This window comes from Gekko japonicus, unplaced genomic scaffold (assembly GCF_001447785.1).
Source record: "Gekko japonicus isolate JY-2015 unplaced genomic scaffold, Gekko_japonicus_V1.1 scaffold78, whole genome shotgun sequence".
In the NCBI taxonomy this organism is placed as follows: domain Eukaryota; kingdom Metazoa; phylum Chordata; class Lepidosauria; order Squamata; family Gekkonidae; genus Gekko; species Gekko japonicus.
The window spans coordinates 742,374-756,735 of record NW_015165236.1 but is presented as its reverse complement, the minus strand read 5'-3'; the positions used below and the strand labels follow the sequence as shown (position 1 = coordinate 756,735).

At 48.2% G+C, this 14,362-nt stretch overlaps 1 protein-coding gene across 3 annotated transcripts in view; it reads left to right on the top strand.

The window, feature by feature from the left end:
- MYH11 (myosin, heavy chain 11, smooth muscle) overlaps window positions 1-14,362 on the top strand; it is a 121,142-nt gene that overhangs the window by 20,183 nt on the left and 86,597 nt on the right. For all 3 annotated transcript variants that reach the window (XM_015409942.1, XM_015409941.1, XM_015409943.1), the window contains exon 3: window positions 651-807. In XM_015409942.1, the coding sequence (XP_015265428.1) occupies window positions 651-807 (157 nt within the window). The remainder of the gene's footprint in view (window positions 1-650; window positions 808-14,362) is intronic.

Sequence of the window (14,362 nt, the reverse complement as noted above, 5' to 3'; positions counted from 1 at the left end):
GGGGAGAAAGAAGAAGAAGAAGAGTTGGATTTATACCCCATCCTTCACTCAGAGTCTCAGAGTGGCTTACAATCTCCCTTCCCCTTTCCCACAACAGACACCCTGTGAGGCAGGTGGGGCTGAGAGAGCTCTTTCGAGGACTGCTCTTGAGAGAACAGCTCTGAGAGAACTGTGACTGGCCCAAGGTCACTCCAGCAGCTGCATGTGGAGGAATGGGGAATCAAACTTGGTTCTTCCAGATTAGAGTCCGCCTCTCTTACCCACGACACCAAACAGTGTATTTATTCATCTTTATTTATTTAATTTATACCCTGTCTTTCTCAGCTTACACTGTTCTCCCCTCCTCTGTTTTATCCTCACAACAACCCTGTGAGGTAGGTTGGGCCGAGAGTGTGTGACTGGCCCAACTGAAGTAAAAAAAAACAAATTAAAAACCTGAAGAGGTGGGCTTTGACTCATGAAGGCTTATACCGAAATAAACATTGTTAAGGCTTGAAGGTACTCCTGGAGGGTTGCTTTATCTTGCTATAACTCAGTAACTGACCGGTTTAGGCCAAGTGGTACCTAGCAATGCGCCTTGGGTGGCTGCTGGGTGCCTGGAAAATAACAAAGCGCATTAAATGTTCCGTGTTTCACGGCCTTCCTTTCAGACTTACTCCGGCCTCTTCTGTGTGGTGGTGAACCCGTACAAACAGCTGCCCATCTACTCGGAGAAAATTATCGACATGTACAAAGGGAAGAAGCGGCACGAGATGCCCCCACACATCTACGCGATCGCTGACACGGCGTACCGGAGCATGATGCAAGGTAGGGCGGAGGCGATGACCAATGTTCCCTCTAAGCTCTGGAGTCTTGTGAGCAAAAATTCTCCTTTGTGAGCAACTGGCATGAAAGTTGTGAGCGAGGGATCTGGCTCCTGCATCAGTTAGTTTGCTCTGGAGCCATCCCTTTCTGAGCAAAGACAAAAATGTGTGAGCCAGAGGCTTAAAAACTGTGGACTGGCTCACACTGACTCAGCTTAGAGGGAACACTGGCGATGACCCTCGAGCATGGTTCTGCTGTTCTTTCTCTGGAAATAGGGTAGATTTCTGTCTGAAGAGGCATAAGCGCGTCTGCTGGTACCAAAATATGTATGCCACGGAAGGCAATAAGGGGAAGATGGACGTCTCTGAGCCCTGGGTGGCACAACCCGCTCTCGTGCGGCTGTTTTTCATTTCCATGGGGCTCAGGCAGGAGAACTTGCCTGCGGACTGTGCCCCACACCGGTGGCATTTGGATCCCGAGCACCAAAATGTCTTGAACCGGCCCCCGAGGGGCTGCACGTGTTTCCTAGAAACGTTTTGGCACCGGCCTCCAATCAGGACTGTGATGTGACTCAAAAAGGGAAAGCTGTTTTTGATCTGCGCGTACACCAAGGGTTGTGTGCCAAGCAAATAGTTTTGGCAAATAGGGGCATGGAGGAATGCTCCCTTTGGGCCGGCAGCTGGAAGTCCCCTGGCATGGCTGGTGTCTGCCATCTGCATCAGTGTGGATTTCGTCTGCTAGTGAGGAGTGGGGACAGCTGAGTGGTCGAACAGGGCTGGGAAAGATCTTTGTTGGAGAGGCAGTCAGAGGTAGGCTGTGCTGGGCTATGGAGGTGCAACATTCCAGGTACCAAACAGCCACGAAACCTACACCTCTGGGCCTGGCATCTGGCAGTTGGGCTACAGCAATGGACAAGGGGCAGATTTTCACATCTTACCTGGCTTCTAGAAATTTTTGCTTGCTTCTCTTGCCAGAATGGATGAACTAGCGCTTGGCTCTCTACAAATTGGCCTCACATATTCATACCTGACTGGCCAGTTTACTGGTCCTTTGAGGCCCCTTCTTCCAGCTGCAGGGTGGGAGGCCGCCTGCTAGGCTTCCGGATTTATCCGCTGCTCTTTCTGCACTCCCATGCAGCTGTATTGTGCAATTTGAAGAAAAGAAGGAATGTGTCAGGCAAAGGGGTCTGGGGAGCGTGGCTGAAATAATTAGTCTGTCCTCAAGCTGGTTTTGGATTTCTTTCCTCGCCTGTCTTTCAGAGATCTGCTAATGCTCTGTTTGCTGTATGTCAGGGTTCGATAGTCAGATCACACCGCACAGCGCTTCATAAGAATAATTCTGTTTATTGGTAGTTCATAAATATGACACGTGTATTTCTTGTGTCAGGAATGGCCCGAAGCAGCAGGGCACCCTGAATTATACTAGGTTCAAAACACACAACCCCACACACACAAGCAAAGGCCAATAAGCAAAGTCCGCGCGGGCGGGGGAAAGAGAACGAGCAAAGGAGAAACCGCTTGTTCCCAGCAGGTCGGTAGCAGCTGGCACATCCAAGGTCAGAAAAGCAAAAGCAGATAAAACCCAGACAGGAGACTTTGTTAGTGTACCAGGCAGGCGAGGAGGATTCCCCCCACACATTCCAGAGAATGGCAGTGCTAACTGACACTGTGCAGTCTGGGGGGGGGATTTATATCTCTGCTCCTCTGATGCTGCAGAGCTTGTACACCAAAGAGTCACAAATGTGTGCAGAGGGAACTGTGCTTGTGGGGGCTGCATGTGGGGGCAGCTTTTTAAAGTTTGCACCGCAGTTGCTTTATCTGGCCAAAGAGTCAAGACTTTTTTCTCAACTGAAATGCTTGGCTCTTCCGTTGCAATGGAGTTCAAGCACGTGCTGGGACAGACTGACCACCAGCCTTGGCTCTGCAGCAGATGGTGCTCAACTTTGGAATGATGTTCTGAAACCAGCAGGGCTTGCTTTTAGGTAGAGAGCTGCTCCCGGAATCATCCTCTGCGTCCCTTTAAGAATTAAGTGTCTTCTCGGGCAGGTCGCCGTTCTACCTTGTGTTTTCGGCCAACGCACAAAATCCGTTTGTGGGCTGGGGAGAAAAACCTTGATGGGGAAAATCTTCATTCAAATGGTGCCTTCCAAATTCTGACTTCTAAAGCAGGGTTCGGTGTGTTCTTTGGCTTGTTGGTGGGTACACTTTGGAGAATGAGGAGGAGTCCTTTCTGGGTGACCGTCACATCTTAGACCTATAAACCATATAAGCCAGTTCCTTCCATCAGCCTCAGAGGCAACACTGTCTTTTCCCTCTCCAACCCTGCTTTGGGGTATCTAGCTGTGGTGGGATTCTGAGATAAGACGGCCAGTGTGGAGCTTGAGGGTTTCTTCTTCCTTTCCAGTGTGTGGACAAGATAGCCAAAGAGGGAATGGTTTCGCATCGCCTAATTTTAGCTGTGTGGGTTTCCTCTTCCGGTGTATGTAGGCAAATGCTTCTACTCAGTTGCGATTAATTTGTGGAGCTATTTACAATTATGAAAGGAAGGGCGGTGTCGACGGGAGACCTTCGCTGCACCCAAATTCACGGTCTCCATCTTTGCAAGCGATTTCAGCTTTTTGAGATGCGAGAATACCCAGTGGCTGGACTCTCCCATTTCAGAGCAGATCCGTTCTTTCTCGATGCTGTTTGTGTGCCAAGCAGAGAGGTTTATACCACTGAAGCTGTACAGGAGAATTCCACAGCAGACGGGGCGCCGTGTTAATGAGGGAGTGGGATATCATCCCCCCCACCCTCGTTAAAATTTGTGGGCCCGCCCTGGATCTCTCCATTCAAACAGAGATAGCCCCTTTCGTTTGCAATCCTGCCCAGCTTCCTGCCCAGGGGAACTGGCATAACCCGCTGTTGGAATTCCTAAACTGTGCAGTGAAAAATAACTCAATTAAAGGCCACTGCAAACGCCAGGCATTGTCCACAAAGGAGGTTGCCTGTTGCATCTCTGTATGATTCCCTTCTCTTGCGCCGCATCAGCCTCTCCTGGACTGGGTACTTTTGCTGTGCCGTGGTCTTTCCCAAATGCTGGCTCCCCGCAGAATAGCCTGTCTATAGAAGAGTGTCGCAAACATTCCAGCTCTCGCCTTCCCTTTTCCCGATCAGCAGACATGCTCAGACAAATGACTTTTGGAATAACACAGCAAAAAAAATTCCTCTACGGGTGAACACAATGTTTATTCTCTTGTGCACAAAAAGTCCTCATTTTTTGGCTTTAGGAAAGTCTCCGATTTTAATTCAGGGGAAAAAACGTATTTGGGAAACAGCTGCAGCAGCTGTCGGGGAACTCAGCACAGTGTTTTGCGGAATGGGCTCTTGAGCACACCCTGATGAGGTGAAGATGGCTTTTTAAAATGCTAATAACACAGGAGGAAGTCTGGTTTCTAATACTGAAATGACGGAGCGGCACAGACTTAATGTGGAAACAGCCGAGAGGTCTGGATCATGTCGAAGCTTCTGTTCGCCTTTTATTTGTTTTGCCCATCAGCAAAGATTTGCAGTCCAGAGACCAAACAGGGCCATAAAAATGTAAATGCTTTAAATAGTTTTGAAAGAGTATCAAAATACAGCAGGCGAAGCCAACGGGCTAAACATCTCCGGCTTCAGAGTGGCCAGCTCAGTCCGTAGCATCTCTTAAAACGCAATTGCATCTGAGCTGTGTCATACGCGTAGGCAAAGCGGACTCTGTGTCTGGTATGCAGAACGGTTCCTTCTAGTTCTTGCTCTTTCCTTCCAACAGTCCAGCATGCCAGCACGAGTTCAGGGGCACTGACTTTCTTCCTCCATCTCGCTCCGGGAATTGCTGTCCCCTCTAGAATGCTGAAGATCACCGCAAAGACCCTTTCTAGGTTTAGACCAAAAGCCCATCAAGTCTAGCTTCCTGTTTCTCATCGTTGCCAACAAGACGCCTCTGGGATACCCACAACCAGGGCACGAAGGCAAAATAATTGGGATCCAGAGATATACTGCCTCTGGATGTGGAGGTTCCATTCTTATCTATCACGATTCATGGCTGGTGACCAGTGTTCCCTCTAAGCTGAGTCAGTGTGAGCCAGCTCACAGTTTTTTTAGCCTCCAGCTCACAAATTTTCGTCTTAGCTCAGGAAGGATGGCTCCAGGACAAACTAATTTATGCAGTAGCCAAATCGCTCGCTCACAACTTTAATGCCAGGAGCTCCCAAAGTAGAATTTTTGCTCACAAGACTCCGCAGCTTAGAGGGAACATTGCTGGTGACTGGCCTGTCGCATCAACACGTGGAGCTGCCTTAATCGGACCATCGGTCCATCAAGTATTGTCTACTCAGACTGGCAGCAGCTCTCCAGGGTCTCAGGTTGGCGGTCCTTCACATCCCCTACTGCCTGGTCCTTTTAACCGGAGATGCTGATGGGGATTGAACCTATTTACCTTCTAAACACTTGAAAACTTGCCTTAGACTGAATCAGAACATTGGTCCATCGAGGTCAGGATCGTCTGCTCAGGTTGGCAGCTGCTCTTTTACATCACCTCAAGGACCCCAGCTGGATCAGACCAAAGGGCCATCAAGTCCGGCTTTCTCTTCTCGCAATGGCCCTTCAAAAGCTTCTGGAAAGCCCACGAGGAATGGTTCCCTCCTTCCATTTCCTCACAACAGCTGGGATTCTGAGGTAGACTGCCTCTGGACCTGGAAGCTCTTTCTAGGTATCCCTGGTGTGTGGTGATCCTCCTTAAAAGTCCCGCCTCTCCTTCAGGGCTCTGAACCAATCCCTGGGATTCAGGCCTCATGCAAATGGGCTGACAAGGGATTGTCAGCCAATCAGCGCCCACGGAACTCCACTAGATGGGAGGGGCTGAGCCAGAGCGGGCTACATCATGCCACCTTCCTCTCCAATCTAAATATTTATTTAGTTATTGGGAATATTTCCCTGCCACCACTTCAGAGTCCACCTTGGGGCAGCATACAATTAAAAGGTAAAAGGTAAAGGTTCCCTTGCTCGAAAGCCAGTCGAGTCCGACTCTAGGGTTGTGGTGCTCATCTCCGTTTCAAAGCCGAAGAGCCAGCGCTGTCCGAAGATGTTTCCGTGGTCATGTGGTCGGCATGACTAAACACCAAGGTGCACGGAACGTTGTTACCTTCCCACCGAAGTGGTACCTATTTATCTACTTGCAATTTCTTGTTTTCGAACGGCTAGGTTGGCAGGAGCTGGAACTAGAGACAGGAGCTCACTCTGTCATGCGGCAATGCAGGTCTCGAACTGCTGAACTACTGACCTTCCACAGCCTGCAGTTCAGCGTCTTAACCACTTGAGCCACCGCAACTCCTAATACAATTAAAAAACACAGTATAAAAAACAAGCCGTTAGAAATGAGCAGCGTAAGAACGTAAGAGCCCGGCTTGATCAGCATAAAAACATTCATAGAGCAGGCCAATAAGAAGCAGATAAGATAAACCCCTAATTAAAAGCCTGGGTACAAAAGTAGTGTTTTAGTCTAAGAGAAAGTAAAGTAGGCACCAGGCAAACTTTTTCCATTGTGAATTAACATATAATGTGTTTTTCATTCATGCCTGCCAGCATAACAGACCTCCTGTTATTATTTGAAACAAATGTGACTCTTGTATAGGAGGGAGGAACTGGAGGACACGCTATATATATAAATACATAGAATCATAGAATGTTAGAGTTGGAAGGTACCTTCAAGATCATCTAGTCCAACCCCCTGCACTCTGCAGGAGCGTAGCCGAAAGATAGCCCTACAACATACCCGAAAGATGGTTGTCCAGCCTCCACTTGAAAACGTCCAGCAGAGCATCCACCACCTCCTGAGGCAGTCTGTTCCACTGCTCAACCACTCTTGCAGTCAGGAAGTTTCTCCTGATACTTAGCCGGTATCAACTCCCTTGTAATTTCCACCCATTAGATCTAGTCTTGCAATCCGGAGCAAGAGAGAATAGATTTGCTCCATCTTCTACATGACAGCCCTTCAGATGCTTGAAGACTGCAATCATGTCCCCTCTAAGCCTTCTCTTTCCCAGGCTAAACAGACCCAACTCTTTCAGCCTTTCCTCATAAGACTTTGATTCCAACCCTCTCACCATCCTGGTTGCCCTCCTCGGGACACGCTCGAGCTTGTCAACATCCTTCCTAAAATGGGGTGCCCAAAACTGGACACAGGACTCCAGGTGAGGCCTGACCATAGCAGAATAGAGCGGAAATACCACCTCCTGTGATCTGGACACAAGGCTTCTGGAAACATGAAACTGCCTTATACTGAATCAGACCCTTGGTCTATCAAAGTCAGTATTGTCTACTCAGACTGGCAGCTGCTTTCAAGGGTCTCAGGGTTTCACATCATTTACTCCCTGTCTCTTTAACTGGAGATGCCGGGGATTGAACCTGGGACCTTCGGCATGCCAAGCAGAGGCTCTACCACTCAGCCACCGCCCATATGTAAGCTGTGCATCATGGCAACCAGGTTGTGTCTGGAAGTGCACATGTTTTGACAGGTCGTTGGTAGAAGTCTGGTGCTCAGTGAAGATCCAAGTCTCAAAATCCATTTGCAGTTAGGGCACCCGGCGTGTGTGTGTGTAGATTGGTGGCAGGCCCCCTTCTGCAACAGATGCGCATTTGCTCAAAGGTCTGCATGCATCCTTTGTGTACAGTGTCTGGGTGTGTGGGAGAATGCCTTATGCTGGTCGTCCTGAGATCAGTGTAGACCTTCAAATAAATGCCCATCAGTCGGGATGCAGAGGAGCAGGTGGGTTTTTTAACTTCCCGGGAAAGTTACTGCTGTCCTGGAGGGCCATTGGTGGCCAGGAGCAAGCTGAGGCACGGTAGGCAAGTCTCCGCCCATTGTCACTGCTGGCCAGATCCGAACTGGCAACTGCAGGGGCTGCTTCACTTCCTGGCTCCTTTTAAAGTCCCCAGCTGGCCCGGCCCTTGTAGACTGAAAGTCTCAAAACTCAGAGGAAATGAGCATTGCTTTTCCGGAGGGATGGTCAGAGCTGTTGGTTCTTTGAGATTGTTCTTCCTTGGGAGACTTTGGTCTTTGCCCCCAAAGAGACAAAAATCAACTTGTTACAAATGACGTTGAGTGATGTTAGTATTCTATATTTTCATGTTTTCAGAACACAGGACGTCAAAAACTGAAGAAGAGCGTACGAACATCTCGAGTGGTTGTTCGTTTCGAGACAACTCTTTCTCAACCAAAATTCCTATCGTAAAACAGATGGAATACAATAAGCTCATGAAAATACATATCGGCTATGACTGAACAAATAAAAAATTCTTTAAGGTTGTTACATACAGTTCTCTGGTTGTCTTATTATATTTGGCAGTGATGTCAATCTTATCCTGTAATATACAAAAAACCATTTGAGAATAAAGATCCAGTTGCCTTAGTTCAAAAGCACTGTTGTAAATACATATATTGCAACTCATACATACATTGTAAAGAAACTTACCAACAACAATTTTAACAGCACGTGGGCTAACAAGTTTCAAACACGGACAACAAGTCTTAATGGTTACAAAACTCTCACTCCTTAAATAGATATAACTCATATACAAAGTCACATGAGTATAGGAGGATAGCCAACTTACTAGTACATATGCATCTCAATTCATTCTTCAAACCGAGGCTTATTGGATGTTCAAGTTCAACACTATCCAACCAGCAGGACTCAACACAGCTCTGGAATTATCTTGTTTTTTGTAAACATGTCTTCTGGTTTTTGTAAATAGGTCTTCTGGTTTTTTGTAAATAGGTCTGTAACATCTTTGGAATTTACTCTGTAGTAATTTAATGTGTATATTCTTGGTTTAGTTTTTATAGGTCTTAATGCCTCGGTTTGAAGAATAAATTGAGATGCATATGTACTAGTAAGTTGGCTATCCTCCTATACTCATGTGACTTTGTATATGAGTTATATCTATTTAAGGAGTGAGAGTTTTGTAACCATTAAGACTTGTTGTCCGTGTTTGAAACTTGTTAGCCCACGTGCTGTTAAAACTGTTGTTGGTAAGTTTCTTTACAATGTATGTATGAGTTGCAATATATGTATTTACAACAGTGCTTTTGAACTAAGGCAACTGGATCTTTATTCTCAAACCATCTGTTTTACGATAGGAATTTTGGTTGAGAAAGAGTTGTCTCGAAACGAACAACCACTCGAGATGTTCGTACGCTCTTCTTCAGTTTTTGACGTCCTGTGTTCTGAAAACATGAAAATATAGAATACTAACATCACTCAACGTCATTTGTAACAAGTTGATTTTTGTCTCTTTATTACTTGTGAACTCTGCAGCAATTTCCTTCATTTTTTTGTACATCTTTGAATTGCTGGTCCCCCTTGTATTTTTTGTTTTTCTTTGCCCCCAAAGGACAGAGAAACCCTGCCCACATCCCTGCCTCCGAGCCTGAAATAGCCTCAAGGATTTTTTCTTTTCTTTTCGGAAAAATGATGTATTAATAGCTTGTCCCTTGGGGGCCCACGAGGCAGAGGCAAAGAGCATTGTCGGAAGAGATGTTTTTCCCCCAGATGTCTTTTCCGGTGGGTAAGAAAGGTTCCCTGAACACGGACCTTTCCCTGAACTCCAGCTCACTGATGCACTCTCAGTCTCCTATCTGTGAAATGGGTGTCATGATACACCTTGCCAAGTTGTTTTGAGGATGAGCAAAAGTTGAAGAAGAAGAGTCGGTTTTGTACCCTGCTTTTCTCAACCCTAGGGAGTCTCAGAGTGGCCTACAATTGCCTTCCCTTCCTGAGAGAGTTCTGAGAGAACTGGGACTGGCCCAAGGTCACCCAGCAGTCTTCAAGTGGAGGAAGAGGAGTGGGGAATCAAACCCGGTTCTCTCCAGATTAGAGTCTTAACCACTCCACCACACTGGCTCTCTCTCTGTTTAGAACCACTACTGAAAGTGAAGAGTATTGAGCAGCACATTCTAAGCTGAGTCGGTCCGTTCACACATGCAGGTCATCCCTTGGCTGTTTCCACACTGATGTTGTGCTTTGTTTTGGCTTTCTTATTTAAATTGCTCTTTCATCCTCTGCTTATTTTCCTTCTGTGTTTCCCCCTGGCTTTGCTGTGCTCTTTCCCAAACATGTATTTTTTTTAAAAGCGTGATCAATGTGCTTTTGGATACCATGTGGTCAAGAAGGTGTGCATTTTTGCAGGTCCCGCTCACATTTGTACCGTTTTTCTCGCTTCAGCCCCCAGCCGCCTTTTCTCCTTCATACAACAGTGCTTTTCCCCAGACATGATAACCAGGAATTGTTAGATCATTGAAACATTATAACAATCTATTGCCACAATGGGCAAGCCCCCAAATTGCATCCGCCCCCCAAATAAGTCTCCAGCCCTTTTCATTGTGGAGTGTAAGAAGAGAAGAAGAGAAGAGATTGGATTTATACCCCGCCCTTCACTACCCAAGGGAGTCTCAGAGCGGCTTACAAACTCCTTTCCCTTCCCCTCCCCACAACAGACACCCTGTGAGGTAGGTGGGGCTGAGAGAACTCTGACACAAACTGCTCTTTTTCAAGGACAGCTGTGCCAGAGCTTGTGACTGACCCAAGGTCACATCAGCAGGTGCAAGTGGAGGAGTGGGGAATCAAACCCGGTTCTCCCAGATTAGAGTCCGCGCACTTAACCACTACACCAAACTGGATCTCTAAGGTGAAATGTGCTCCATCTTTCCTCTTTTAGCTCTGCAATAAAAAGGGCCAGAGACCTAAAAAGCGAAAAAGGAAAGCTGGAATCTTGTCCGTTGCTGCAAAAGATTGGTCATAATGGTATAGTGATCTAGCTATACCTGATATGTTTTTTAAGCCTTTTGATGGGGGGGAAGGGAATGAAGACTGTGGGCGGGCGAGGAGATGCTGATATAAGGAAAATTCTCAGGAAATTGCTGTGCGGGTGTTCTGCTGCCATTGCAAATGCTTCTGCATCCACAGCAGCGATGGGATCCGCACAGAGATCGGTATCTGCGTGAGAATAGCCTAGATGTCAACGGATGACCGATCCCTGCTGTGGGAAAACGCCGTGCTTGAGCTGAGGCTCAGTGCAAAGAAAGCTCTCTGTGCTCGGTGATTCCGCAAGCGATGGTTCATCCACACATTCAGGTCTCCATCGGAGGCTGGCGAACGAGCCACATACAAACAGACACTTCGGCCATATACGAAAGGCAGACGTTTCCTTTCCCCACAAAATGGGGTTTTTTTGCATCGGGCGTGTGGCAAAGTACCTTGGAGCCGGTAAAGTGTTGGCCTAGGGCTGGTGAGACCTGGGTCCAGTGTTCCCTCTAAGCTGAGTGAGTGTGAGCCAGCTCACCGTGTTTTAGCCTCCGGCTCACACATTTTTGTCTCAGCTCAGGAAGGAGGGCCGCAGAGCAAACTAATTCATGCAGCAGCCAAGTCGCTCGCTCACCACTTTAATGCCGGTAGCTCACGAAGTAGAATTTTTGCCCACAAGACTCCACGGCTTAGAGGGAGCATTGCCTGGGTCCAAATCCCCGCTGGGCCTGTCGTACGTGCCCTGTCCTACCTCACAGGTTTGTTGTGCAGATACACTAGGGAAGGGAAGAAGTGGGGCGTGCTGCCTTGAGCTAGTCAGAGGAGCCCTTCGAAGTCAGCTGGACCGGACTCAGGGGCAGGGCATGATTACTTTGCGCCTGTGTTGGTGGGGGACGTCTGTTCCCCTCCCCTCCCCAATGGCCCTGTGCAGCAACAAGTCACTCCGCCGGCTCCTTCCTTCCCCGGTGCTGTTTTGTGGGTTTGTTGGAGTTGTTCGGGGTGCGGAGGGGAACTGCAAGGAGTTCGGTCCCGGCTGTGTTCTCTCTCCAACTGTGCTAGCTGCGTGGAAATCTTTCAGGGAGCCTGACCCCTAATAAAATGTGCAGATGTTGCAAGCCAGCAGTGCCCAGTCTCCACTTCGGCCCACTTCTTCCTTTTATGGTCCGGCTGCCAGCTCCACTCCTCGGGATCAGCCGGCCGAACCAAGCCTCCTGCAATCATGAAGCAAGAGCTCGCTGGCCTTTGGGAAGGGAGCTGGGGGTACAGGGTGGATGGGGGGGGTAAGGAAGCTGGAATTTCCCTCTCTGGAATAAACCTGGAATTGGCGGAAGCCAAGACTGCTGTTCAAAGGCACAGAATGTAGCTGAGATCAGTGTTCTCTCTAAGCTGACTGAGTGTGAAGCCAGCTCACAGGATTTTAACCTCCGGCTCACACATTTTTGTAATTAACATTTTAATTGCTTTTCTTTAAAACATAAATTTAACATCGTTAACATTCAACATCAGTAGTCTTCCTCAATGGCTTATAATAACAACTATAACAGTTACAAGACAATAAATTTATAACCATATAACACAACTCAAGAACTATAACATTGCAAAGTCAAGTTTGTATGACTCTTAACAATAAAATGTCAGTCTGATATAATAGTAGTAGAATGCAAAGTCTTTATATTTCTCCCGCCATCCATATAAGTGGGGTTGACATGCAGTAGCGTATTCAAAGAAAACAAACCATTTTTCCATAAAGTTGTTTACGTAATTGTCCTAGCTCAGGAAGGATGGCAGTCCGGAGCAAACTAATTTATTTGTTGTTGTTGTTCAGTCGCACAGTCGAGTCCGACTGGACCAGATCACGCCAGGCCCTCCTGTCTTCTGCCGTCCTCTGAAGTTGGCTCAACTTCATGTTCGTTGCATCTATGACACTGTCTCACCATCTCATCCTTTGCCGTCCCCGTCTTCTTTGACCTTCAATCTTTCCCAGCATCAGGGTCTTCTCCAGGGAGTGCTCCCTTCTCATTGGGTGCATTTATGCAGGAGCCAAATCGCTCGTTCAGAACTTTAATGCCAGTAGCTCAAAAACTATATTTTTTGTTCAAAAGACTCCACAGCTTAGAGGGAGCATTGGCTGAGATCCACCCCGCTTCGTTCAGAACTTTAATGCCAGTAGCTCAAAAACTATATTTTTTGTTCAAAAGACTCCACAGCTTAGAGGGAGCATTGGCTGAGATCCCCCCCGCTGGGGGGGGGGGACATGGAAGGGGTGTGCCGAAGGACCAGAGCAGGATCCGCACCGTGTCCCCATCTCCTCTGGTACACGCCTTTGGCTCATGTCAGTTGAAGGGAAACCCTCCCTTGGTGAATTCATCCAGTTGGAATCATCAGCAGGGTGAGCCGTTGTTAGGGTTTCCAGCTCCTGGTTGGGGGACCCCTGGAGACCTGGGGGGTTAAGTCTGGGGCGGGACCTCAGTGGGGTTTGATACCACGGAGTCCACCCTCCGAAGCAGCCATTCTCTCCAGGGGAACTGATCACTGTCATCTGGAGGTAGACTTGTAATTTCAGGAGATCCCCAGCCAGTTTGGAGTAGCGGTTAGGAGCGCAGACTCTAATTTTGGAGAACGGGGTTTGATTCCCCGCTCCTCCACATGATTGCAGCTGCTGGTGTGACTTTGGGTCAGTCACAAGTACTTTCAGAGCTGTTCTCTCACGGGCAGTCCTCGAAAGAGCTCTCTCAGCCCCACCCACCTCACAGGGTATCTGCTGTGGGGAGGGGGAGGGAAAGGAGATTGGAAGCCGCTCAGAGTCTCCTTCGGGTAGTGAAGGGCCATGGGGTATAAACCCAAACTCTTCTCTTCTTCTTCTTACCTGGAGGTTTGGGATGGAGAGGTGCTGCCATCTCTTTGAGTCGGTCCTGAGGGGGGAAACCTGATTTAGCCCCTTCCTTTAAATTCGAGCGCAGGCACAACCCGGAAAGATTTCACAGAAAAAGTTTTCCAGAAGAACCTGGAGTTGTTCAGCCTCAACCCCCCCCCCCCCAATGTCTTTCAGGGTCCCTGCAGAGGCTGAAGACACCCCTGATCACAAGAGAAGGCTAAATCTTGAAAGGCAAAATTCTGGTGCCGGGGGTGCGATCCGGCCCCCTTAATTAAAAGCCCCGCCCTACAAACAGCCATGCCAGAAACCTTGTTTTTGACCATGATGACCTAGGGGGTACTGGGCTAGCGGAAAAGGGGGATTGTTGGAGATGTACTGAAGGTGCCCTTCCAAGCTTTCTGGCCCTGTGGAAGGGAACCCAAAAGGCATTTAAGTGCCTTCTGAAGGCAATTAAATGCCCTCTGAGCCGGGTTTTTCCCCCTATGAACTGACGTGCTTCCAGCCCTTGAAAAGAAGGGCTAGAAACAGGCTCGGAGCCTCCCCCTTTAAAGACAGGCATTCCGATTAAATCGAGCCAGTTTGGTGTAGTGGTTAAGTGGGCAGACTCTAATCTGGGAGAACCGGGTTCGATTCCCCACTCCTCCACTTGCACCTGGCTGGATGACCTTGGGCAAGCCCTAGTTCTGATAAGAGCTGTCCTTGAAAAAGAGCCGTTTCTGTCAAGAGCTCTCTCAGCCCTACCTCCCTCACAGGGTGTCTGTTGTGGGGAGGGGAAGGGAAGGGAGTTTGTAAGCCGCTCTGAGACTCCTTCAGGTAGTGAAGGGCCATGGGGTATAAATCCAATCTCCTCCTCCTCCTCCTCCTCC